The sequence below is a fragment of the Sus scrofa genome, chromosome 17 (genome assembly GCF_054392235.1).
Source record: "Sus scrofa isolate SSC_HxYL_T2T_F1_AM1 chromosome 17, Sscrofa_HxYL_maternal_Yorkshire_Landrace_v2.0, whole genome shotgun sequence".
NCBI lineage: Eukaryota > Metazoa > Chordata > Mammalia > Artiodactyla > Suidae > Sus > Sus scrofa.
In genome coordinates this window covers 42,371,557-42,396,176 of record NC_139399.1, presented here as the reverse complement: position 1 = coordinate 42,396,176, position 24,620 = coordinate 42,371,557, and the positions used below count along the sequence as shown (strand labels likewise).

Here is a 24,620-nt window from a genome sequence, read left to right as displayed (position 1 = left end):
GTGAAATAAATGGAAATTATTACCCCCATTCCACCACATGTGACTCGTAATCCCAGTACTCTCGGGGTCTGTGCGTATTAACATCTGTGTAAACTCTGGCCCTGCTTGGCACGGGTCCCGACATGTCAGACAGGTTGGCGGACAAAGCTGGACTTGATGTTTGGAGATCTGGCAGTCACCGTGTTAAGAGGCAGCTGGAGGTAAAACCTTGTTTCAGACCTGTTTTCTTCAGACTGCAGAAACAAAACACACAAAGGCCAAGAAGCCACTTTAAAAAAGCATATGAGAAGTAAAGAAAATCATTCTACAATAATGGCTTCAAATATACCCCTTGGCTCTCCTACCGTTAACTAATGAATATATCCCAACTGTGCCTCCTAGAACATGGGGAAAGAATAAAAAACAAACACACACCACCAAACCCCCTAGAAACATACATAAACATAAACGGGCCTTAATTCTATTCTACAAAGCAGCCTGTGACCTCCTCATCTAACCTAAAGTCTGGATGTTCTTTATAGTGAAGAGCACAAAACCCCTCAAGTCTGATTTTAATATTTGATAAAACCAGGAATGGAATAAAGACTTGTTCCCATACATCAAAGTTTAATGTCATTTTATTATTTGGGTAACCTTATGTAATAAATCAGTAGACTGGTGATCACCATTTGAAACATACACTTGATTTCACTGAAAAAGAGATCAGTAATTTCCTTCTGATTTATTTAATATGAGTAAGCTTAATAAAAACTGGTAATATATATTGGCTGAAATAATGCAAAATTTGACACAGAGGAAAAGCAGGTGAAATTTTAGAAATATGCTTTCTACCAAATTGTTAAACTAAGTCTCCTTTATCATGTCTTCCCCAACCATACCAATCTATTATCTCCGTTTTCTGAGATTCCTATAGCATTTGTTGATTCCCTTTACTCTGCATTTAATTAAGAATGTACTGAGGGAACACCTTTCTATTTGTTAGACAGGATGCTGCATGATGCCTAAATCACTGATTAAGGCCAACGAGATTTAAAAAAAAATGTAGTCTCCAAATGTCATAACCTGAGGAAGACACATCACCTATGTATTTTCTGGCCAAGATTATGTAACCTCAATCTAATTACAAGGAAAAGAAATGAGGAAACTTCTATTTTTAAAAAGTCAGCGGTTGGGGGACAATATACTGCGCTCTTTGAAACTGTCAACATTATAAAACATAAAGCAAGGCTAAACAGACATGACAGCTAAATACAACGTCCTGCCCTAGACTGAATCTTGTAATGGGGGGGATGCTATAAAAAATAATACTATCAGATCAAGTGACACAACTGGAATTTAGATAGATTAGGGTATATGGAAAAGTACACTCACACAAGCACATGGGTTAAAATATTACAAATAGGTAAATCTGAATAAACGGAGATACAAACGTTCTTTGTACTATTTTTACGTTGTTGAAACATATTATTTTTTATTTTTATTTTTTGGTCTTTTTGCCTTTTCTGGGGCCATGCCTGTGGAAATTCCCAGGCTAGGGTTTAATCAGAGCTGTAGCCACTGGCCTATGCCAGGGCCACAGCCACACAGGATCCGAGCCACATCTGTGACCTACACCACAGCTCATGGCAACACCAGATCCTTAACCCACTGAGCAAGGCCAGGGATAGAACCCGCAACCTCACAGTTCCTAGTTGGATTCGTTAACCACTGAGCCATGACAGGAACTCCTCATTTAGCATATTTTTAGGGTTCATCCATGTTATAGCATATGCCAAAATTCCCTTCTTCTTTGAGGCTGAATACTTCCACTATATATATATACCACATATTATTTATCCATTTATTCATCAACAGACACTTGGGTTGTTTCCACCTTTAGGTTACTGTGAATAATGCTGTGATGAACACTGATTTACAAATACCTTCTGGAGTTCCTGCTTTCAATTCCTTTGGGTGGAATTTAGATCATATGGTAATCCTGTTTAATTTTTTGAGGAATCAGCACACTCTTCCACAATGGCTGCATAATTTTATATTCCCATTAGCAGTGCACAAATGTTCCAATTTCTCCACATTCTCACCAGTATTTACATAATGGATTTTTTTACATAGTAGCCATCTTAAAGGATATAAAGTGTTATCTTGTTGTGGTTTGACCTGTACTTCAATAATGATTAGTGACGCTGAGCATTTTTTCATGTGTTTATTGGCCATTTATGAATCCTCTTTGGAGAGATGACTATTCAAGCCCTTTAGCTTTTTTTTTTTTTTGCTTGTTAGGGCCGTACCTGCGGCACATGGAAGTTCCCAGGCTAGGGGTTGAATGGGAGCTACAGCTGCCAACTGATGCCGCAGCCATAGCAGCTCAGGATCCAAGCCTCGTCTGCCACCTAAACCACAGCTCATGGCGACACCGGATCCTTAACCCACTGAGCAAGGCCAGGGGTCGAACCCACATCCTCATGGATCCTGGGGTCCATTAATCACTGAGCCACGAAGGGAACTCCCTCAAGTCCTTTAGTTTTTAACTGGGGTTTTTTTTGGTGGTTGTTAAGTTGTAGAAATTCCTTATATATTCTAGACATTAATCCCTTATCAGAATATTATTTGCCAATATTTTATCCCATTCTGTGGGTTGCCCTTTATTCCGCTGATTCTTTGATCACAAAATTTTAATTTTTGTCTTTGGCTGTGCCTGAGGCATGCAGAAGACCCCAGGCCTAGGATCAAACCTGAGCCTTGGCAGTGACAATGCTAGATCCTTAACGCTCTGAGCCACCAGCAACTCCAAAACTTTTGAATTTCGATAAAGTCAAATTTGTCTATTTTGTCTTGTTGTCTGTGCTTTTGGTGTCATATCTGTACTATTTTTATTTCTGTCTCATATATAAAAAGGCAGCATCTGCAGCATATGGAGGTTCCCAGGCTAGGGGTTCAATGAGAGCTGTAGCCACACCATAGCCACACCAGATCCGAACTGCATCTGCAACCTATACTGCAGCTCATGGCATCAAACCTGCTTCCCCATGGATACTAGTCTGGGTCATTACTGTGGAGCCACAATGGGATCTCCTGCCTCATGTAAATTTGAAGTAACTTCCAAGTAAAAAGTTTTTAGGAAATGGGTAAAAGAAAACTGCAGCCAAGAAAGAGGGAAATTTACTTAGGATCACATAGCTGCTTAACAGCAAAGGATGAGAAACCAAACTTCCCATTCCTGTGACAATAATCTTTTTTGCCACGTAATAGTAAACTAGTTAGATAACAATAACATCTCTCAGCATTCGCTGTGTGCCTTGTGCAGATTCTTTTTTTTAAGTTCTTACTACACAAGGAAATGATAAGAAAAAGTTATTATTATCCTCATTTTACAGATGAGGAAAATGAAATAAACGAAGTTTAAGTAACTTGCCAAAGGACACACAGCTAGAAGAGAGCTGACATTCAACCAGACTAAAACAGAGAGAACTGTATTCACCTCACAGGTTTGTGGTGATTCAATGAGTGTAAAGTGTTTAGAACTATGCCTATTTGAGAGCTCTAAGAGACCCTTTTATAACAATCTGCATGTTCTTTCCAATGTTCTATTTAAGCTGGAGTTTAGCCAGCACACTAAAAGATGAGCCAGAAGAGATGTCTCCTCATGTCCATGATTTCAGTGGCATAAACCTTTCAGAGGAAGAGCAAGACACTGGGATGGGGATTAATGCTATACTTCAGAAGTGTGACCAACAGTGATACTCTCACTTCCCCCACATACAGGAGATCGAAAGATCCATGTGTCTACTTATGCATTCTCCCATTCATAAGCCCCCCTAAAATTTGCCTCTGCTCAACTCTAGGGGTCTGTAGGTAGAAAATTTAAATAACCAGAAAACAATAAAATCATTCAGATACTTATTAAAATGTCTTAACTGTGGCTCTCAAAGTCCTTCTCCTATGAACTTTTTGTGAAATCAGCACAAATTTAATAACTGGGATTAGATGCAACGAGGTGATGAAACAAGCAGTGGAGTCCTGGGTTCAAATTTATTAGTTGGCTATAAGATCTCTATTGGGCTTCTTCCAGCTTTAATGCATCACTTATAAAACCTGCCTAACTGCACTTGCAGACTGAAGGGAAGATCAAGTGAGATGATAGTCCAGAAAGGGCTCAGAAACACCAAACACATGTAAATTTTTTTAAATGATTACTATGCTATTGCTCTTTAGTGAAAACTAGTAAGTAGAAGCCTAGCCTTAAAAGGCTGCAGTCTTCATTCTTAGCTTTCTTCAAAAATACAAAAATTATAGGAGCTGTGGTTAACTCCCAGCCTCTGAGGGCCAACTCATGGGTGGACATGCCATTACAAAATGAGACCTCGTTTCTGCCTGGAAATCATCTGACTCACATGGAAAATATTCCCCAACTCCCATTTACTAGCCCACGAATCGATCACACTCATCGCCCAGGCTTCCTCTGTTCTCTTAAGGCCTTAGCATTCTCTAAGAAGACTAGAACTAGACTATTCACTAATGAAACTCTTGAGATTTTCAAGTACTTGTTTTGACTGACCTTTGCAGTTTTCTGCCTCTTCAGTTGGGACCTAATTTATGAACTAGTGAATTTGATTCTCTACTGGGAGTACAACTAGTTGTTTTGTAGTACCCCAAAGAGGTGCTTCACTTTACTGTTATGCATATCAAATAATTTGCTTAGAGTAAGAGCCATTCACAGGAGTTCCTTTGTTAATTATGCAAGGAAGAGAAAACGGGGGTAGGGGAGGGTAGAGGGTGTGTGTTCTTGAACTATTTACTGCTCAGTAACTTCAGATAAATAAAATGATTCAAGGAGGGATGAGGGAGGGTGTTAAGGGGAAAAGAGGGGGTGCAAAAAGATAGAAAAAAGAGGATAAACATTATTCTATTCAGAAATATTATTTCACTTGTACAGCTGCATGTATATATATTCACATGCAGCCTAAGATTAAGGAAACAGTGATGGCCTAAATTTCTCAATTATAGATTTGGTTCTTTCAGACATTGCTTCCTTCAGTCATCCCTTAGATATATGCACATTGCTATGGAAAAATACTCTGCTAGACCTTTGGGATATAGTATCAAGCAAGGCCGAACAGGGGTTAGATGAATATACTTTTAAGATTTTTATCTGTAGATTAAGGACTATGGAAATTCACTGAAGGGTTTTAGGCAGGAAAGTGACCTATATGTACATTCTGAATAAGTTTACTCTGGCAAGGTGTGAGACAGGCAGAAAGAAAAGATTCAGGAAAACAGAAAGTTGGCATTTAAAGCCAAGTTGGTTGGCCTCTAAGGTTCAAGTTTTTTCACTCTATATTACTTATCACTTTCTACCTCACACACAGTAGTCTTCAAACCTTAATTTCCTTATTAGGCCCTTACCTCCTTGAAGTCAAGATCCATATCTGATTCACCTTTTTACTTTACAGTACCTAGCTTGCCTTTGCATTTTGTAGAGTTCAGTAAATATTATTGAGCAAATCAATGGTGGTTTATTTTCAAAAAAATGAAATGAAAATGAAGTTGCCTCTAAAAGGTAGGGCATCCCTAAACAATTCAAGTCATCTGGTACATATAGCTAAGAAAATCAAAAGACCAACTCAAGTTCTTGAGTAATTTTCCCTTCTCTCCCCTCCATCCCAATGTTACAGCTTCTTCTGTTAAATAATAGGGCCACAGTTAAGACTTATTTTTTTTTCTCCCACAACAATTAAAATTAAGAGAACACTAGACAAACTTCAGCAATTTTTACAAGGGATTATCTTAATGTTGGGAAAAGTACTTGAGTCCTGAATATCCTGATGGTCAATTCTCCTATCCATCATTTGCAATACAAGTATACTTAAGAAAACACGATTTACAGAAAAACCATTACTTTTCCTAATAATTTTCCTTTTAAAAAACCTTACTTAGTCCTTACTGTATTACACAAAAGGAGATGTAATTTTCGTGGCTAACAATTTCAGATCACTACTTCTATTTTAAAAGCCCTCAGAGACAAACTCTGAAGACATGGCTAAGTTTTGTTTGTTCAATGCTTAGACTAATAAAAGCCAATTAATCAACTGAAAAGTTATCTTGTCAACAAAATTCTCCCTACTAAAGTCAAACCACACCTACAATCAAAGTCAATTACATGGCTCTGCTTGATCTATTTAATAAAATGCAGGGAAATGAAAACTTCATTAAACCACCAGGCTAAAATATGTACTGTTAAAACCATAAGTTTATTGACATAAATGTAACAGAACTAATTAATTTCAATAAAAACTCCTTTTGCCCTCTTCAGCCAATCTTTCCCTCTAATCTCTTCTACTCCATGTGATTTCTGTTTTTCAATCTGGCAACTAAAAAAGAAAATTAGAGATTAAGTAAATGGTCCAATATCAGAAAACTGCACAAATCTAATCAGTAATTTGTGCTTTTATATTTCTTTTATAGCTGCACCTGCAGCATATGGAAGATCCTGGGCTAGGGGTTGAATCAGAGCTACAGCTGAGGCTACACCACAGCCACAGCAACGCCAGATCCTTAACCCACTGAGTGAGGCCAGAGATCAAACCTGTACCCTCACAGAGACAATGTCGGGTTCTTAACCTGCTGAGCCACAATGGGAACTCCAACTAACATATTTTTATAGATCAGTTTTCTAGTATTAAAACTGTAGAGGATTATTCTGGAACTTTAAATTTAAAAAGTCTACCGTCAAGCTGTGATACAGTTTTATTAGGTCTTTTAATCCTAATGTTTATTAGGGTCTCCATCTTAAAAAAAAAAAAAAAAAAATCCTTCTTCCATCCCTAGATCAATCATGGTGAATGAACAAGGTCTCATATTCATCCAGACAGGACAAAGACTTCTACAGTAAAGAATGAGGAATAGCAGTTGTATGAAGGAAAAAAGCAACATTGAAGCACTGCTACAGAGAATAACTCTTCTTAGCAATCAAGCAGCATAAACTGGTTAAGAGGATTTGTGGAAGAAACTCAGGGAGAGAATAACTATGTGTATGTTTTTGCCTTGTGGTAGAAGCAAAGATAAACATATAGTCATACAAACTTGCCCTTTCTCCTTTCAAAGTGGCATTTCTTAGAAGGTCAATGAACACCAAAAAAAGCATAAGGAGTTAATACTATCTGAATTACTTGCTTGAAATGTCCATGGTTGCCCTCAATTTCCAATTATCTCTTCCTTTCAAATCAAGAGCATAATGTTCACTCATTAAGCATTTATCTAATACTTATTATGTACCAGGAAATGTCTGCTTCATTGCCAGGAAGGGATCCTTTCTTTAAGCCCTGGAGAATAAAGAGAAAGCAACTCTGCCCTCCAACAAAGAAAACAGACCATTATAATCTCAAGTGATCAGTGCTTGAAAGAATTAAATCAGGGTGCTCTGCAGGAACTGAAGGGAATTTAAGTCACCTACCAACCCATTATCGTCCATTCAACAAATATTTATGGAGTACCCCAATGTTTGAGAAAGGCAGTCAGGGAAGAAATAACATCTAAGCTCAGTTTTGAAGGATGCATAAGAACCTTTCAGGTGAAAAACATCAAAGCAAGGAATTGTAAAGCAAAATTTTTTTTGATTTGTTTGTTTTAGGGCCGCACCACGGCATAGGGAGGTTTCCAGGCTAGGGGTCGAATCTGAGCTACAGCTGCCGGCCTAAGCCAGAGCCACAGCAACGCAGATCCTTAACCTGCTGAGAGGGGCCAGGGATCACGGTCCCTAGTCAAATTTGTTTCCCCTGTGCCACGAACGGGAACTTCTAAAGCACAATTCTTTAAATTAGGAATTTTGAAGATCTAAAATTTTGTACCCCAAAATGACCAAAAGCTGGAACAACCTGTTATCGCCTATAAGAAGTACATCAGATCAGCAACCCTTTTATATCTGATGTGGAAAACACTAGTGCACTCTACTTGATTATTTCTGTGTGTACGCCTCTTTCCCCAAATGATGATTAATTCACAACCACTGCACTTTAGATCTCATCTCTTCCATTCTCCACTCCTCAAACAAATCAGTTCAACTGCTGAGATCACAAAGCAAAATATCTAAAATTAAAAAAACAAAAAAAAACAAAAAAACAAAACAAAAAACGACAATACCCAAAGCTGGTGAGGATGTAACAGAAACTAATTCACAGTAACAGCTAGAGGGTGTGGATGATCCCTGAAAGTGTAATAGTTTCTCAGTTTTCAAAGTAAGAAATCAAGATTTGTGCAGGTAATTTCCTGTTTTCAGTAAAACAGTGGGCAAGGTTATGTAGGTTAACTCTCACAATGAGAACCAAAGAGAACACACACACTCTTTCTCACATTCTTAAATAAGACTGACAAGCATACAGCCAAAAGTGAAGAGAAAATGATGTGAGCCACATGGGAAGTCCCAAAAGTGAAGAGAAAATGAGAACCGAGAAAAGTAAACAAACAAGGAAGCCCAAACGGTCTTTGCTGACCCCTGAAAATTAGAATTTTGTTCTGACAGAAAACAAAGCCCACGGCTCTCACAAGGTGAGGCATTCTTCTTCATAATAAGGAACTAAATAAAAAATAAATAAATGGAAGCAAGGGAGGACAAAGAGGAGATCCTCACCATAATAAGTTGACGTGAGAGTTACAACCTTAGGATGGGAGTGAACGGGGAGTGGAAGATCCAAGGAAGAATTACAGCCCTACAGAGGGAATATATGATCTGAAGCTTGTTTTAAGGTGGTCCCTGGACAAGCAATGTCTGCGCGTACCTGACAGGAGCAAGCTCTCTATGGTGAAAAGTATCTTGCTATGGTCCTCAAATCAATCCTACAAATTTTTAATTACTCAAATCCAACATCCAGCTTGTTATCAAAGATCTTAAGCATTGATGGAAAAGACTTCAAGAGTAAGAACTGGCAGCTTGAGAACAGAAAAAACCGAGACTATTGATCTTGGACCCAAGCAATGAAATAACCTGGTTGACTATGCTTATAGAAATAAGCTTCAGAATATTTGAGGTGGACAGGATGCGTTACAGCATCCTGTAAACAGCAGATTTCAAAATGTAGACAAATAAAACAGAACTTTTAGAAATAATTACTGAAATAAATGAAGTAACTTTAATAGTAGATTCAACAAAGACGAAAACTGAGGAAGTGAAAAACAGGCTAGAAATTATTTATAGTACAGCAGAAAAGCCAAAGCTATGAAAAAATAAGAGACTAATAATACCGTGAAGTAGACTGATACACTTTTAATTGGCACTAGAAGAAAAGGAGAAAATGGGACAAGGCAGAGGCAACAGTTGAAGAGATTAACACTTGAGAACTTCCTTGAAGCAACTAAACACAATCACATTCCAGAAAACAACAACTATCAAACAAGATCAATAAAAAGAAATCCACAACCAAACATATAATAAAACAAAAGAAAAATGAAAGATAGAAATTTGAAAGCAAGCAGAGAAGCTAGATTGCATTTAAAGAAGCAACATTAGAACAGTTGTTTCTCCAAAAGCAACAATGAAGCCAAGACAGTTTCCTCAGCGTGCTAAGGAAAAAACCTGCAAAAATAAATTTCACATGCGGTAAATATCTCTAAACAAAGAAAATAAGGATAAATAATTCTATATGGAAGGTCTGAGTTGAAAGAGAAAATAAAGAGCAAAATTTATGGAAAAGTTGAAATACCAAATTATGATTAATATTATACTTTGATAAGTTACGGCTCCAAGTTATAATATTTATGATGATATCTACTTATAGAACAAAAAATACCATGTAGTTCCAAACTACAAAGATGTGTGTGCGTGAATGGAATGATAAATATCCAAAAATGCTAAAAAAGAGAAGAAAAAAATCCCAGAACATAAGAAACAGAAAAAAACTGAAATATGATTAATTTTGTTAAATATAAATGAATCAAATCACCCTTTGTAAAAGACAAAAGACTGTCGGACTGGTTTAAAAAAGAAACCCAAATGAACTAGAATTACCAAACCAGGTTTCTGGTTTTGTTTTTTGCTTTTTAGGGCCGCACCCGCCACATACGGAGGTTCCCAGGCTAAGGGTCCAATCGGAGCTACAGTTGCCAGCTTACACCACAGCCACAGCAACTCAGGATCTGAGCTGCATCTGCGACCTACAGCCTACACCACAGCTCAGGGCAACACTGAGTGAGGCCAGGGACTGAACCCAAAACCTCATGGTTCCTAGTCAGATTCGTTTCCACTGTGCAACAACAGGAACTCCTACCAAACCAGTTTTGAAAAAGAAAAATAAAGCTGGAGGAATCATATTATCTAATTTTAAATTATTTATTACAAAGCTTACAGTTATTAAAACAGTATGATTAGCAAAAAGGATAAAACATAAATCAATGGAACAGAATAGAGTACAGAAATAGACCCACACAAATATGGCCAACTGATTTTTGACAAAGATAGAAAAGCAGTTCAATGAAGAAAGGGTGATCTTTTTTGTAAATGGTTTGGGACACTTGGACACCCATGCGTAAAATCATAAGCTTCAATCTAAACCTCACACCTTATTAAAAAAATAATTCATAATTGCTTGTGGATCTGAAAGTAAAAATATCAAACCTTTATAGAAAATCTTGTGATGTGAGATTAGGCCGAGTTCTTAACATGACACCAAAAGCACAATCCATCAAAGCAAAAACTAAAAAACTGGACTTTATCAACACTACAACATTTCTTTCTTGTCTTTTTTTTTTTGGTCACACCTGTAGAAGTTTTGAGGCCAGGCATCAAACCCGTACCACTGCAGTGACAATGCTGGATCCTTACCCCACTGAGCCACCAGGGAACTTCCAATACTGCATTTCTGCTCTATGAAAGACTGAACAGAATGGGAAAAACACAAACAGACAAAAAAACAAAAAAAAAAAACTATAGATAGAATATATTTGCAAATCATGGCAAAAGACTTGAATGTATGTTATATAAAGAACTCAACAAAAGAAATACCAACTAAAGAACAGGCAAAAGATCTACACAAACATTCACAAAGGATCAAATTAAAATGAGATACACTACAGAGCTACTTACAAAAATCTGTAGGCAAATGTTGATGGCAGCTTTATTCATAATTAGAAAAAAAAAAAGGAAACCAAGACGTCCAACAGATGAATGGATAAACAAATGGCTGTGTAATCACACAATAGAAAAGAAACTATTGATTTCTACGACATGAATCTTAAATATATTCTGTTAAGTAAAGGAGCTAGATCCAAAAAGCTGGATATTCTACGTTCCCATTTATACGACATACAAAAAAGGGCAAAACCATGAAGACAGAGAACATAAGTGACTGACTCATGGAAATGCAATTTTTCTCTTTAATATTGTAGATGCAGATTTATTACTCTTAAGTATTGTCAAAACCCACAGAACTGTACACCACAAAGAGTGGTCATTACTGGATGCAAATTCCTATTTCTGTGCAGTTTCCATTTCTTTACAGCATCTAAAAGCAGTGTCAGTGAGTCAATGCAAGTAACTAGTGCCCAAATCTTGGTTTCTCAATACCTTTCTCCTAGGGCTCTCTAGGGAAATGGCTGATTCCAAAATTGGGGCAGGGAAAATACAAGACAGCCTGGTAAATATGTAATCAAAGGGGTATGAGAGCCAACCCAAAAGAGCTCCAACTGCAAAAGCTTGAACAATCCAAACAATACAAAGACAGTATTAGATTATAACCCCCCAAAATAATATCCATATAAATAATTAAACTTTAAAAATCTTCCTTACACAAGAATTCAACTTATACATGTAGAAAGAAAAAAATAGAAAATTATCATTAGATCAGCACAGTAATCGCTGCAGACAAGACCCAATGACTAGTGCTAAAACTGGTTAGTAAAACTTAGAAAAGGTTATTTGCACAGCCTCTAAGTGTCTCCTCCAGGACACTCATTAATTACTCTGATGGTTTTAATATATGTCCACAAATCATTCTACAATCTCACATCTTCTCCAAAACTAAGTTTTGAAAATCAAGGAAAGATTGAGGAAGTTTCACTAACTGGAAGAGACTGAGGAGACATAATAACCAAATGTAATTTGGTGTCGTGGATTAGATTCTAGAACAGAAAAAGGACATAGCTGGTAAAATCCAAATAAAGTCCACAGTTTAGTTAATAGTATTGCATCAATGTTATTTCTTAGTTTTAATAAAGTGTCATGGTTATGTGATATGTTAACATTAAGGGAAGCTGAGGGAATGGTATATGAGGATTCTATATTTGCACCTCTTCTGTAAATCTACAAGTTAAATACAGACAATATTAGGTGCAACACAGCACGTGGAACAACTGAATACTCTCTTACATTGCTAGTGGGAATGCAAAATGGTATAGCAAAGCCCTGCTAGAAACAGTTTGGCAGTTTCTTATAAAGTTAAAAATTTTCACATAACCTGGCAATCCCACTATGTTCTTAAAGGCCTTTACACCAAACACGTACATTTACAGCAGCTCTATTCATAATCATCAAAGAATCTTGTGTGGATAAGCAAACTACAGTCCATCCACACAGTGGAATTCTATTCAACAATGGAAAGGAACTAACCACTGACACACACAACTTCGATGAATCCCAAAAGCATTTTGCCAAAGAGTTCCCATCGTGGCTCACTAGTAACAAACCCATCTAGGATCCATAAGGATATGGGCTTGATCCCTGGCCTCACTCAGTGGGTTAAGGATCTGGTGTTGCTGTGGCTTCGGTTGCGAATGGCAGCTGCAGCTCTGATTCGACCCTGGGAACCTTCATATGCCACATGTGCGGCCCTAAAAAGACCAAAAAACAAAAAGCTATTTGCTGAGTGAAAGAAGCCAGTTTCAAAATATTATATATTACTTGACTCCATTTATATTATATAACATTCTTGAAAAGATAAAACTACAGTTAACTGAGAATAGAACAGTGGTTGGGAGGCTGGGTAATATGAGGGAGGTGATGTAACTGTTCTGTGTATTGGTTGTAATGGTGGTTACCCCAATCTCTGCATTAAAATTTACAGAACTGGGAGTTCCCGTTGTGGCGCAGTGGTTAACGAATCCAACTAGGAACCATGAGGTTGCAGGTTCGATCCCTGCCCTTGCTCAGTGGGTTAAGGATCCGGCGTTGCCGTGAGCTGTGGTGTAGGTTGCAGACGCGGCTCGGATCCCGCGTTGCTGTGGCTCTGGTGTAGGCCGGTGGCTACAGCTCCGATTGGACCCCTAGCCTGGGAACTTCCATATGCCGCGGGAGCAGCCCAAGAAATAGCAAAAAGACAAAAAAATAAAATAAAATAAAAAAATTTACAGAACTGTGCACACAAAAGGCGGAAAATCCTATCATATGAAGGGCAAATTTGAAATAGCTAGAGGAAAAAGCCCAAAACTGATATAAGAAATGAAAATCCCGGAGTTCCCATCGTGACTCAGTGGTTAACAAACACTACTAGTAACCATGAGGTTGTGGGTTTGATCCCTGGCCCCGCTCAGCAGGTTAAGAATCCAGCGTTTCTGTGAGCTGTGGTGTAGGTTGCAGATAAGGCTCGGATCCCTCGTTGCTGTGGCAAAGGCCGGCAGTGGCTACACCTCAGGTTAGACCCCTAGCCTGGGAACTTCCGTATGCCGAAGGTACAGCCCTAAAAAGACAAAAAAAAAAAAAAAAAAAAAATCCTGAATAGTCCCATAACCATTTCCATTTCAATCAGTATGGTAACTGGCTATCAGTTTACCATCTCCATTCTATTCTAATGTCTTCCTACTGCACAGCTTAACATTTCTGTAACACCTTTTTAAAGGTTGAAAACTAAAAATGTTAAGCAAACAAGTACTGAACACATGCCCCCCCTCTTCTGTGTCTTTATACTTTATGTCCTCCAATACAGCTTGTTAGGGGAAACCCTACTCACCCCTCAAGAATCAACAAGTTCTGTACCCACAATGGAGCCTTTCCACACCTCTCCAAAATGAACCAAAGCACTTCCTCTACGGGGCCAAAACACCTCCACATATTCATTACATTATCATACATTTTGTTTACACACTTCTCACTCCCCACTGGATTATTAATTCAAGGACCTGAACCATAATTTATTTCTCTTAGTATATGCCCTGTATTTTTCACATTGCCTAAGCATGTTGATATGTTGCATAAATGTTTGATGAACTGAATATTAAGACAGTAATAGATACTATTTTGGCAAAAATCAAACTTGCTTGCACATGGACCTGCCCCTGTTCAAAAGTGAGAAAAGCAGTGTGGTTGTGTGACAGATATCTGAGCTGCAGCTGATTTTAAAGATGCTCTTCAGTCTTACATATAAATGTTATCACATCCATCACTAACACCAGAGGTAAAATAGTCATACACACTATCACTTCCCAATGAGAGGTGAAGCCAGTCAATGTGTGAAGAGAGATTTCTTTGGAGCCATAAGCTTTTTTATGAGGCCATGTAATTTACCCATGTGATAGAACAGTGCCCAACAATCATTGATAGAGCTACAGAAACAGTTCAGTATTCTATTACTGAAAAAATATGAACCTTGGATTTATAATGAATCATGTGGTTGTAGAAAGAACAAAAATACTGGAGCCACTAAGGCCATATATGGACCTTGGATCTGTCATTTAACATACCTGCTTACAATGAGGAAACTGCGGAACATAAAGATTAATATCCTCGGAGTTCCCATCCTAGCTTTGCAGTAATGAAACTGACTAGTATCAGAACGCACGTTGGATCCCTGGTCTTGCTCAGTGGATTAAGGATCTGGTGTTGCTGTGAGCTGTGGTGTAGGTTGCAGACACCGCTCGGATCCTGCGTTGCTATGGCTATAGCATAGGCAAGTAGCTACAGATTCAACCCCTAGCCTGGGAACTTCCATATGCTGCAGGTACAGCCCTAAAAAGACCAAAAATAAACAAATAAATAAATACAAATTAAAAAAAAAAATTCCTCTACCGTCCCCTCCTTTACTGTCATGGAGGTAGGTTATGCAGGAGACCACCATACTTCCTGCAGGTGATCAGTAAGCAATTACTAATAGGGTGGGTTGTCCTAGACTCGCTAACAACACAAGACAGATTGGAATCAAGGGCAACAATCATTATATGGCTTCCAGTTCTAAAGAAGTTTGAATGCCTATGCTTACACTGCTCCTTGGGATTTATGTTTATCACTTTTAAACCTAACAAGTCCAAGACCTAGATAATACCTTTCCCATTTTACAGAAGGTAAATCTGAGCAATTTTTGCAATGTTAGAGAGAGCGGTGGCAATTTTAAGTATTCTGTCTAGATTTACAGCCTATTCATTCTGCTTTATAGCAAATATATACATCCGACTTGGCTCACACAGTATTTTTTCTTCCAATTTTAAAACAGAAAAGGTCATACAACATCACATCCATCATCTTAAGGTGTACAATTCAATGGTTTTTAGTATTGTTATAATGTGCAACCATCATCACCATGTGATTCCAGAACAGTACCTCCAAAAGAAACCAAATATCCCATATTAGTCATTCCCAATATCATCCCACTCCTTAACAACAACTAATATGCTTTCTGCTCTATGGATTTGCCTATCCTGGATCTTTCATAAAATCAGAATCATACAATATATAACCTTGTGTGTCTGCCTTCTTTCATTTACATGTTTTCAAGATTCATCCATCATATAGCTTTTATAGTAGTTCATTCCTTTTATAGCTGAATCCACTGTAAGGATATACCACATTTTGTTCATCATTCATCAACTGATGGACGTCTGGGTTGTTTCCACTTTACAGTCATTATAAATAATGCTATGAACATTCTTATATAAGTTTTCCACATAGTGGTTTTAAAAAGTGAATTAGCTATTAAGTTGAATTATGTGTTAAAGATTTTCATAACAAATATTTTTAAGTTTGACTTGGTTGCCAACACTAAAAGAAAATTAACCTTCAGTCTCTTTTAAGAAGGAAGGAGAAAAGGTAGGTAGGTCTGTCTTTCCGGTAACAATGATATTGCATTCCTACAGACAAAATCACCTGGATCTGCTGACTGATTATCCAATGGGCTCTAAAACCAACCCACTGGAAGATGCCATAGGTAAACCTGGACAACTCTATACATTTATTTTACTGGCCCAACTCCTGCAGGTATTTCCGTTAGCAATCCCTGCTCTATACTAAATAAATTTATAAATATATAATAAAAAACTACATATTTTTAAAAAGGTAACTGGGGGAAAATATGGTCAAAGAAAATGTTTGGCATTATCAGATGCAACAGCAAGCACATTTAAGCTCTCAATTTAGGACCATTTACTCCTTGATTTAGTTCCCATAACTAGTCCAATTAGGACTTAAAACAAAACCTTGGAGTAGCACGCAATATGCTTTTTGCCAATTAAACACAGAACTTTGGAGTTCCTGTTGTGGCACAGTGGATTAAGAATCCTACTGTAGCAGCTTGGGTTGCTGTGGAGGTGGGCATTCAATCCCTGGCCCAGGAAACTTTGATGTGACACAGGGCAGCCATAAAATAAACCTAAAACTTTTTACAAAATTAAAAAAAAAGAAACATGGGACTAAAGATTTATAGAAAAGATCTTATGGTCAAGACCCCTCCTCTGGGAGTTTCTGCTCTGCCACAGCTGCAGTGTAGGTCAAAACTGGCTCAGATCTGACCCCTGGCCCAGGAACTCCATATGCTGCAGGGCAGCCAGAAAAAAAAAAAAAAAAAAAAAGACCCCTCTTCTGTACTCCAATAGCACACTTTGCTTACCTCTTCCATCTAGTACCATCAAAGTACTGTTTACACGTCTGTCTCGTTAGCTAAATAAAGCTCCAAGAGCAGAGAATAATGCCTTTGTATTCTTAGAAGTCTACCATAGAAGCTGATAGGTAGAAAATGGTTCAAAATATTTGTTGAAAGAATACTGTGACAAATGATAAATCATACAAATGTTACTATATTAAAAAATAATAAAAAGGGGAAAGAAATTTTTTGGACTACACAAATTATTTCAAAATTGAGTTCATCAATAAGATGAGAGGTCCATGAACTCTCTAAAAGCAAGCAGACACAAGTGGCATGTGCAGGTATATGTTTTGAAGAAAAGTTCTGCAGCTTTCATTACAGGCTGGGAGGAAATTTGTAAACTGCAGAATTAAGAACCACTGAATTAGACAAAAGGAAAGGTACATTTTAAACATTGTAAAATATCAATTTTAAAAGGTGAAGTTGAGTTCCTGCTGTGGTGCAATGGGATAGGTGGCATCTTGGGAATGCTGGGATGAAGGTTCGATTCCGGGCCAGCAGAGCGGGTTAAGGATCTGGTGTTGCTGCAGTTGCTGCGTAGGTTGCAACTATTGCTAGGATCTGATCCCCGGCCCAGGGAACTCCATATGCCATGGGGTGGCCAGAAAATAAAAAATAAAAGGTTGACTTGATAATTTACTTAAATATTAAACAATTCAATTTCTCAAGTATATCCCATCCTTTTCTGAAGGAAGAGAGGAAGACAGTGTATCCTAGGCTTCAATTTATGTTCCAGCATAAGACCCATGCTTGATGAATGATTAACAAATTGTCAGCTTCAGAAAAGATACAGTGGCATTCAGAGTCAGTTGGGTGAGGACACTAGTTTTAAACAAGAACTTCAATTCTGCTTCACATTACTGCTTTAAAAAACAACTTGAGGAGTTCCCGTCGTGGCGCAGTAGTTAACGAATCCGACTAGGAACCATAAGGTTGCGGGTTCGGTCCCTGCCCTTGCTCAGTGGGTTAAGATCCGGCGTTGCCGTGAGCTGTGGTGTAGGTTGCAGACGCAGCTCGGATCCCGCATTGCTGTGGCTCTGGCGTAGGCCAGCGGCTACAGCTCCTATTAGACTCCTAGCCTGGGAACCTTCATGTGCCGCAGGAGCGGCCCAAGAAATAGCAAAAAAAGACAAAAAAACAAACAAACAAACAAACAAAAAACAAAAAACAACTTGAATTTCTTTACAAGTGTCCAAACTTTAATCATTTAGAGCCTGACATTCTAAAGTGTATTCCTTTAATTATATGTGGAAAGAGAATTACGTGGGGGTATGAGAGATACTTTTAAAATGGCCTTTCCTAAACTTAAAGCCAAGACTTTTCTTTTTTCAGCTGCACCCGTGGCACATGGAAGTTCCTAGGTCAGGGATCAAATCCGAGCCACAGCTGTGACTTACACCAGTTTCAGCAATGCTGGATCCTTAACCTACCACGATGAACCTGTGCTGCCAGAGACAATGATGGCTCACTAACCTACTGCCACAGCAGGAACTTCAAAGCCAAGACTATTTGAGATAGGCAGCCTCTTGAATCTTAAAACTGTTAAAATACTCAATTACTGCATTTTCTAATTTAGTGCTTACAGCCTTTTAAAAAGTCAAAATACAGGAGTTCCCGTCGTGGCGCAGTGGTTAACGAATCCGACTAGGAACCATGAGGTTGCGGGTTCAGTCCCTGCCCCTTGCTCAGTGGGTTAAGGATCCGGCGTTGCCGTGAGCTGTGGTGTAGGTCGCAGACACGGCTCGGATCCCGAGTTGCTGTGGCTCTGGCGTAGGCCGGTGGCTACAGCTCCGATTCAACCCCTAGCCTGGGAACCTCCATATGCCGCGGGAGCGGCCCAAGAAATAGCAACAACAACAACAACAACAAAAAAAGACAAAAGACAAAAAAATAAAATAAAAATAAAAAATAAAATAAAATAAAAAGTCAAAATACAAAGAGAAATAATATTTATAGACAGACTGGGATAAATGATCAAGACTTTCAGACCTGAGGTCACTGGTTTGGAGGCCCTACACCCCTGCACGAATGGCCAAAAGGCTGAGGGGACAAGCATCTCAGCCTGTTATTCTCCCTGAAAGAGTTCACTGGCTGAAAAGCTGATTTAATTAACCTACAGATCATGAGCTGAAAAGTCAAAACCCATGCAGGGGGCTGAGAAAACTATTTCATAACTCCCCTTTATTTCAAGAGATGTGCGGGGAGTTTTCGTCGTGGCTCAGTGGTAAGGGGGGGGGGTTTGATCCCTGGCTTCGCTCAGTGGGTTAAGATCCAGCACTGCTGCGAGCTATGGTGTAGGTTGCAGATGTGGCTCGGATCCTTTGTTGCTGTGGCGTAGGCCTGCTGTTGTGGCTCTGATTCAATCCCTAGCCTGGGAACTCCCATATGTTGTGGGTGCAGCCCTAAAAAGCAAAAAAGAGAGAGAGAGAGATATGTGATCACCTCTTGCAGCTTTCAAGCATAGTCCACTGTATACCATCATTTCTCCTAGGAGATCATCTATTTGGAGGCTACTGGCACAAAAAAACCTATCAAACTATTGTCATATTAAGTAATGGTGTATTTATTTTTTTTAATTGGGGAAGAATACACAGGTCAAAAAGGTTAACAAATAGCTCCTTGAGTTTCCCATTCCTACTCCAATCCTCAAATCCTAAGACTCCAAATGCATACTGAATAAGTGAGAAAACTACCTGATCCAGTAAAGGGTCTAAATTCAGAACATAAATATTCACAATAACACCTGATAACTCATGAATTCATCAAGTTACTAATTGCGTAAACTTGCAGGATTTTCAAGACATTATAATCCTAATGTATCACATTGAACCTTTTTTTAGTCCCATCTATAAAATTTAAAAGATTCTTGTTTAAAGGCTATACACTCAAGCATTTCAACACAATAAACCAGCAAGTATGGAATAACAAAAATTATCAGCAATTGGGCCCTCTGTGTGAATTTTATTTCTCCACCTTAAAGCAAGAAAAGGAATCAAAGTGTCAGTGTTACATAAATAACATAGCAACAGTGGGAGGTCTTCCAATTAAGGGAAGTATTATAAGAATACCCAGGCATGGAAAAGAAGGTGAAAAAGAATACTTACATACACACACACATATATTTATATATATATATATATATTTATATATATATATATATACACACATATATGAATCACTTTGCTATACACCTGAAACACTGTAAATCACCTACACTTGAATAAAAACAACCCCCCCCCCAAAAAACCCCAAGTAGTTTGATTTGTAGTAACATAGTTCTCCCTCAAACACCTGACAGAAGTTTGAAGTACAGTACTGTCTCCAACATAAACTATAATAAAAGACGGACAAAGAGGTTATCATCTACGTATCTTTTTACCGGGCAACACAAGCGAAACAAAGTCACAATCTAAAACTTTATCCCTGGCCACACCCTTGTGGAACCAAAAGACAGAAACACTATTTCTCCAATTCTGCACACTGATTCGACAACAGCCTACCATAAATACTACAATGAGATGTGTTGCTTTAAATTTGGAGGCAAGGTGGGGGGTGAGGGATGTGAGTTCATTATTCTCTTATCTGAATAGACTGGCCATGAGGCCACAGTGGTATACAAAATCATGTTTGAAAAGATGGAAGAACAGCTCCCAAGGAAGATGGCTATTTGTATAAATTCTGTAGAGAGTCATAAATACATAGTGTTGTAAGGTACTGATCCTGCTCTGCCTAAGGAGTGTATGATTTAAGAATACAGAGTAAAAAAGTGGATTACCTGAGAGAGCAGGACACGAGATATGTTAATGCAGGAAAAAGTTCTCCGAACATATTCCTAACACACAATACACAAAGCAATCCCCAAACTGTGATCAAATAACCACTGGGAATAAGACCTCTGATCCCAGGTTCACAAGTCCGTAGGTGAACAAACCTTGAACTTTCCCCAGGTCTGAGATGGGACTGTTTATTTTTTATCTAGATGCAAGAGAACCCCAGATCCCTCAAGACTAGATAACCACTCTGGCAATGCACACTGTAGATGAGTAACTGAGGCAATCTACACGGGCATGAGTTATATACTGACGCACCCTAAGCAGCAGCAATTCAGTACCTCACCCACATAGCAGGCCACACCAGAAACAGGAAGTACAGATCAAAAGGCCTCATTAAAAAATAAGAACCTCTGGAGCTCCCCCAGTGTTGTCACCGCTTTGGTACAGGTTCGATCCCTGGCTCAGGAACTTCCACATGCCATGGACTAGGCCAAAACCAAAAACAATACAGTACAAGAACTCCTGTAAGCAGAAAATGAAAATCACTTTTCATTTCTGGCAGCACTACCAATGAACACACTGTCTGACAGGGAAGGGCATATGGAAGTTCTCAGGCTAGGGGTTGAATCTGAGTTGTGGCTGCCAGCCTTCAGCACAGCCACAGCAATGCAAGATCCCAGCCACATTTGCAACCTACACCACAGCTCACAGCAACATTGGATCTTTAACCCACAGAGCAAGGCCAGGGATCAAACCTGCATCCTCATGGATACTAGTCAGGTTTGTTACCACTGAGCCACAATGGGAACGCCCCTGACCCTTATTTTAAAGATGAAGAAACAGAAGCCTAATGAGTAAGTTGCCCAAGGTAGTAGTTATTCTAATTGAAGAGAGGACAAAATCCAGGCTTGAGAGAGGTTAAGTAATCTTCCACAAACTTGGTCGGTCTCACTCCAAAGCTGGAGTTCTTTCCAACTACCCTGCTGCCTCCTTCCTTGCTGCCTCCTTCCTTCAAACCCCTCCCTGCGCCCCCAATCTCAGTTAAATAATTCCATTAAGAATGAGAATTCTCAACCCACTACCCACAAAATTTCTGCAGCTCTTTCAGAAACTATAAGATACAAAGCCAATGTACATCTTCATAAGAAAACACCCCAGAAAGCTACTAAGTTGTGGAATGATATATACATTATTACAAAATGTCACTCAATTTTAAGTTTGAGGTCAGGGCTAGAGATCCTTAGCACCTACCTGAAATATAGCTGGCACTCAGGGTTTGTTGAGAAAGAGTAACATTGTATGACTGGTTATAAATTCCAAATGGCTATTTTGTACTTTCTGACATGATATATCTTTAGGAAAATAATTTTCTTATTCTATTTCCTTTTTCTTTTTTGGCTGCACCCATATGAAAGTTCCCGGGCCAGAGATCAAATCCAACCTGTAGCTGTGACCTACACCATAGCTGGAGCAATGCCGATCCTTAACCTGGTACACCACAGCAGGAACTCCTACCCATTCATTTTTAACAAGGTTGCTTTCTTAAAATTTATAGAATATTAATGGGATAGCTAAATTGAGAAATGCCCATTAGTCATCAACTTCAGAAAAATTTCAAGTGTTCACCTTTCCAAGCAGATTAGAATGTTTCAGCTAATAAAAACCTGTCAGAAAAATCCACAAGACCAGAAAGTGTAAAAAGAAAAAAGTGGCCAATATAAAGGTATTTAAGATGTTACACATAAAATTATAAAACATTATTCTATGTGTCCCTGGTATTTAACCCTAAAACCCTCACTTCAGATAACACAATACTTTCCATGCAAGAAAACACTATCAACGTTAATGCAAAAAAAAAAAAAGCTTGCCCACCACAGTAACTGTTGCCAAGTAGGTTTCTTAAATCCAAGGCTGAAAGACACACAATTTGTAAAAATGAGCGACCCATCGCTCTTAGCATGATACCATGAATTCTTTCACACTAAACTTTTAGACTCAATCCTTGATTTCTACAACGTTAAGGAAAAAAAGTTTGCTCAACAAATAGGACAGCTAGAGTTCCCGTTGTGGCTCAGTGATTTAATAAATCTGACTAGGAACCATGAAGTTGTGGGTTCGATCCCTGGCCTCACTCAGTGGGTTGAGGATCCAGCATTGCCGTGAGCTGTGGTGTAGGCCAGCAGCTACAGCTCCGACTGGATGCCTAGCCTGGGAACCTCCATGTGCCGTGGGAGCGGCCCTAGAAAAGGCAAAAAAAAAAAAAAAAAAAAGACAAAAAACAAACAAAAAACAAATAGGACAGCTGGAATCTACCCTGCAGCATACCAAGTACTTAAGAAAAACTACCAATGATCTATAAAGAGATGTAAATATACCCTTTATTACAACAACACGAGTTCCTTTTTTTAATAATCCTAAAGAAATTTCATCTAAAAAGTTAGCCAGCCTAGATTTCTATTAAGAAATAACTCATATTATAGTACCACTTCTGAAATTATCCATTTTAGGAGCCCAAAGAAAGTTAGGTGTACGAACACACTAATACTCTTGCTTAACAATCTACCCCTAAGTCACCCAATGAATTGTGATAGATCAAGGATCAAATCTGGTTTCTCATTTTAAATCAAATATCACAAACATTACCTTAAAATGCTAAGTCCCTACCTAATCCAACGCCAAATTATATTCTTAGTTTTTGAACTTGTGCAAACTGTACTGTAAAATTTATGCAAAAGCTGTCACACAATTGTCCAAACAATTATCATAAATGTTCTAACAGTCAGCATCTTTTGGGCATTTACTGTGTTAGGTACTATACTAAATGTGTTGCATGCATTATCTTGATCAATTCTCACAATGATCCCATAAGGAAACAGGCACAAAGAGATCCAGAAGAAGGACAAGCCAGTGGTACACAGGGAATATAGTTCAGAAGCCATGAAACTCCTTTGCCTGGACCAGAATTCTAGGCCAGCTGTAGGGCTGAGATACTTGGTTTAGTCGCCCAAGCTTCATGTGGCCCAATTTCCTTTAATCTAAACCTAAAAGTCAAACAGCTAATCATACCCTGAATGCTCTCATTTTGTAATCATCTTTCTATTCAGGTAACTAATTCAAAAAGAAACTGATTTTTTCTATCCTCTGAAGTTCCTCTTACTGAAGTTTAGAGTCCACATTTTATTAATCTAATCAATAGCATGTTGATCAACAACAGCAACAAACCTTTCTTAAAAGCTAGAACTCCATTCTGCAATTTTAATGACCAAATCTCATTTTTTTTAACTGTACTGGCTTAAAAAAAATTGAGATATAGTTAATCTATAACGTTGTAATAATTTAGGAGTAGAGCAAAATCATTTAGTTTTAGATCTATATCTATACATACATCCAAATCTTATTCTTTTTTTTTTTTTTTTGTCTATCTTTTTTTGTTATTTCTTTGGGCTGCTCCCACGGCATATGGAGGTTCCCAGGCTAGGGGTCTAATCAGAGCTGTAGCCACCGGCCTACGCCAGAGCCACAGCAACGAGGGATCTGAGCCGCGTCTGCAACCTACACCACAGCTCACGGCAACGCCGGATCCTTAACCCACTGAGCAAGGGCAGGGACCGAACCCGCAACCTCATGGTTCCTAGTCGGATTCGTTAACCACTGCGCCACGACGGGAACTCCCCCAAATCTTATTCTTAACCTCAAATAACGACAGGGAGAAAAGACCTTGCGACAATTTTGGGTTGGATGGGAGGCAGGAAAAAACGGATTACAGCATATAGGTGGTTATCAGTTCATAAAAAATAATCAGTCATGGGAGTTCTCATTGTGGCTCAGTGGTTAACGAACCTGACTAGTGTTGGTGAGGACTCGAGTTCGATCCCTGGCCTCGTTCAGTGGGTTGAGGATCCGGTGTTGGCGTGAGCTGTGGTGTAGGTTGCAGATGCAGCTCGGATCCTGCTTTGCTGTGGCTGTGCCATAGGCCAGCAGCTATAGCTCCAATGCCACCCATAGCCTGGGAACCTCC

At 38.7% G+C, this 24,620-nt stretch overlaps 1 protein-coding gene across 2 annotated transcripts in view; it reads right to left on the bottom strand.

The window, feature by feature from the left end:
* Positions 1-24,620, bottom strand: part of CSNK2A1 (casein kinase 2 alpha 1) — a 53,553-nt gene that overhangs the window by 24,274 nt on the left and 4,659 nt on the right. For both annotated transcript variants that reach the window (XM_005672820.4, XM_003134359.6), the window contains one exon: positions 24-233. In XM_005672820.4, coding sequence (XP_005672877.1) covers positions 24-124 — 101 coding nt within the window. In that variant the 5' untranslated portion in view covers positions 125-233. The remainder of the gene's footprint in view (positions 1-23; positions 234-24,620) is intronic.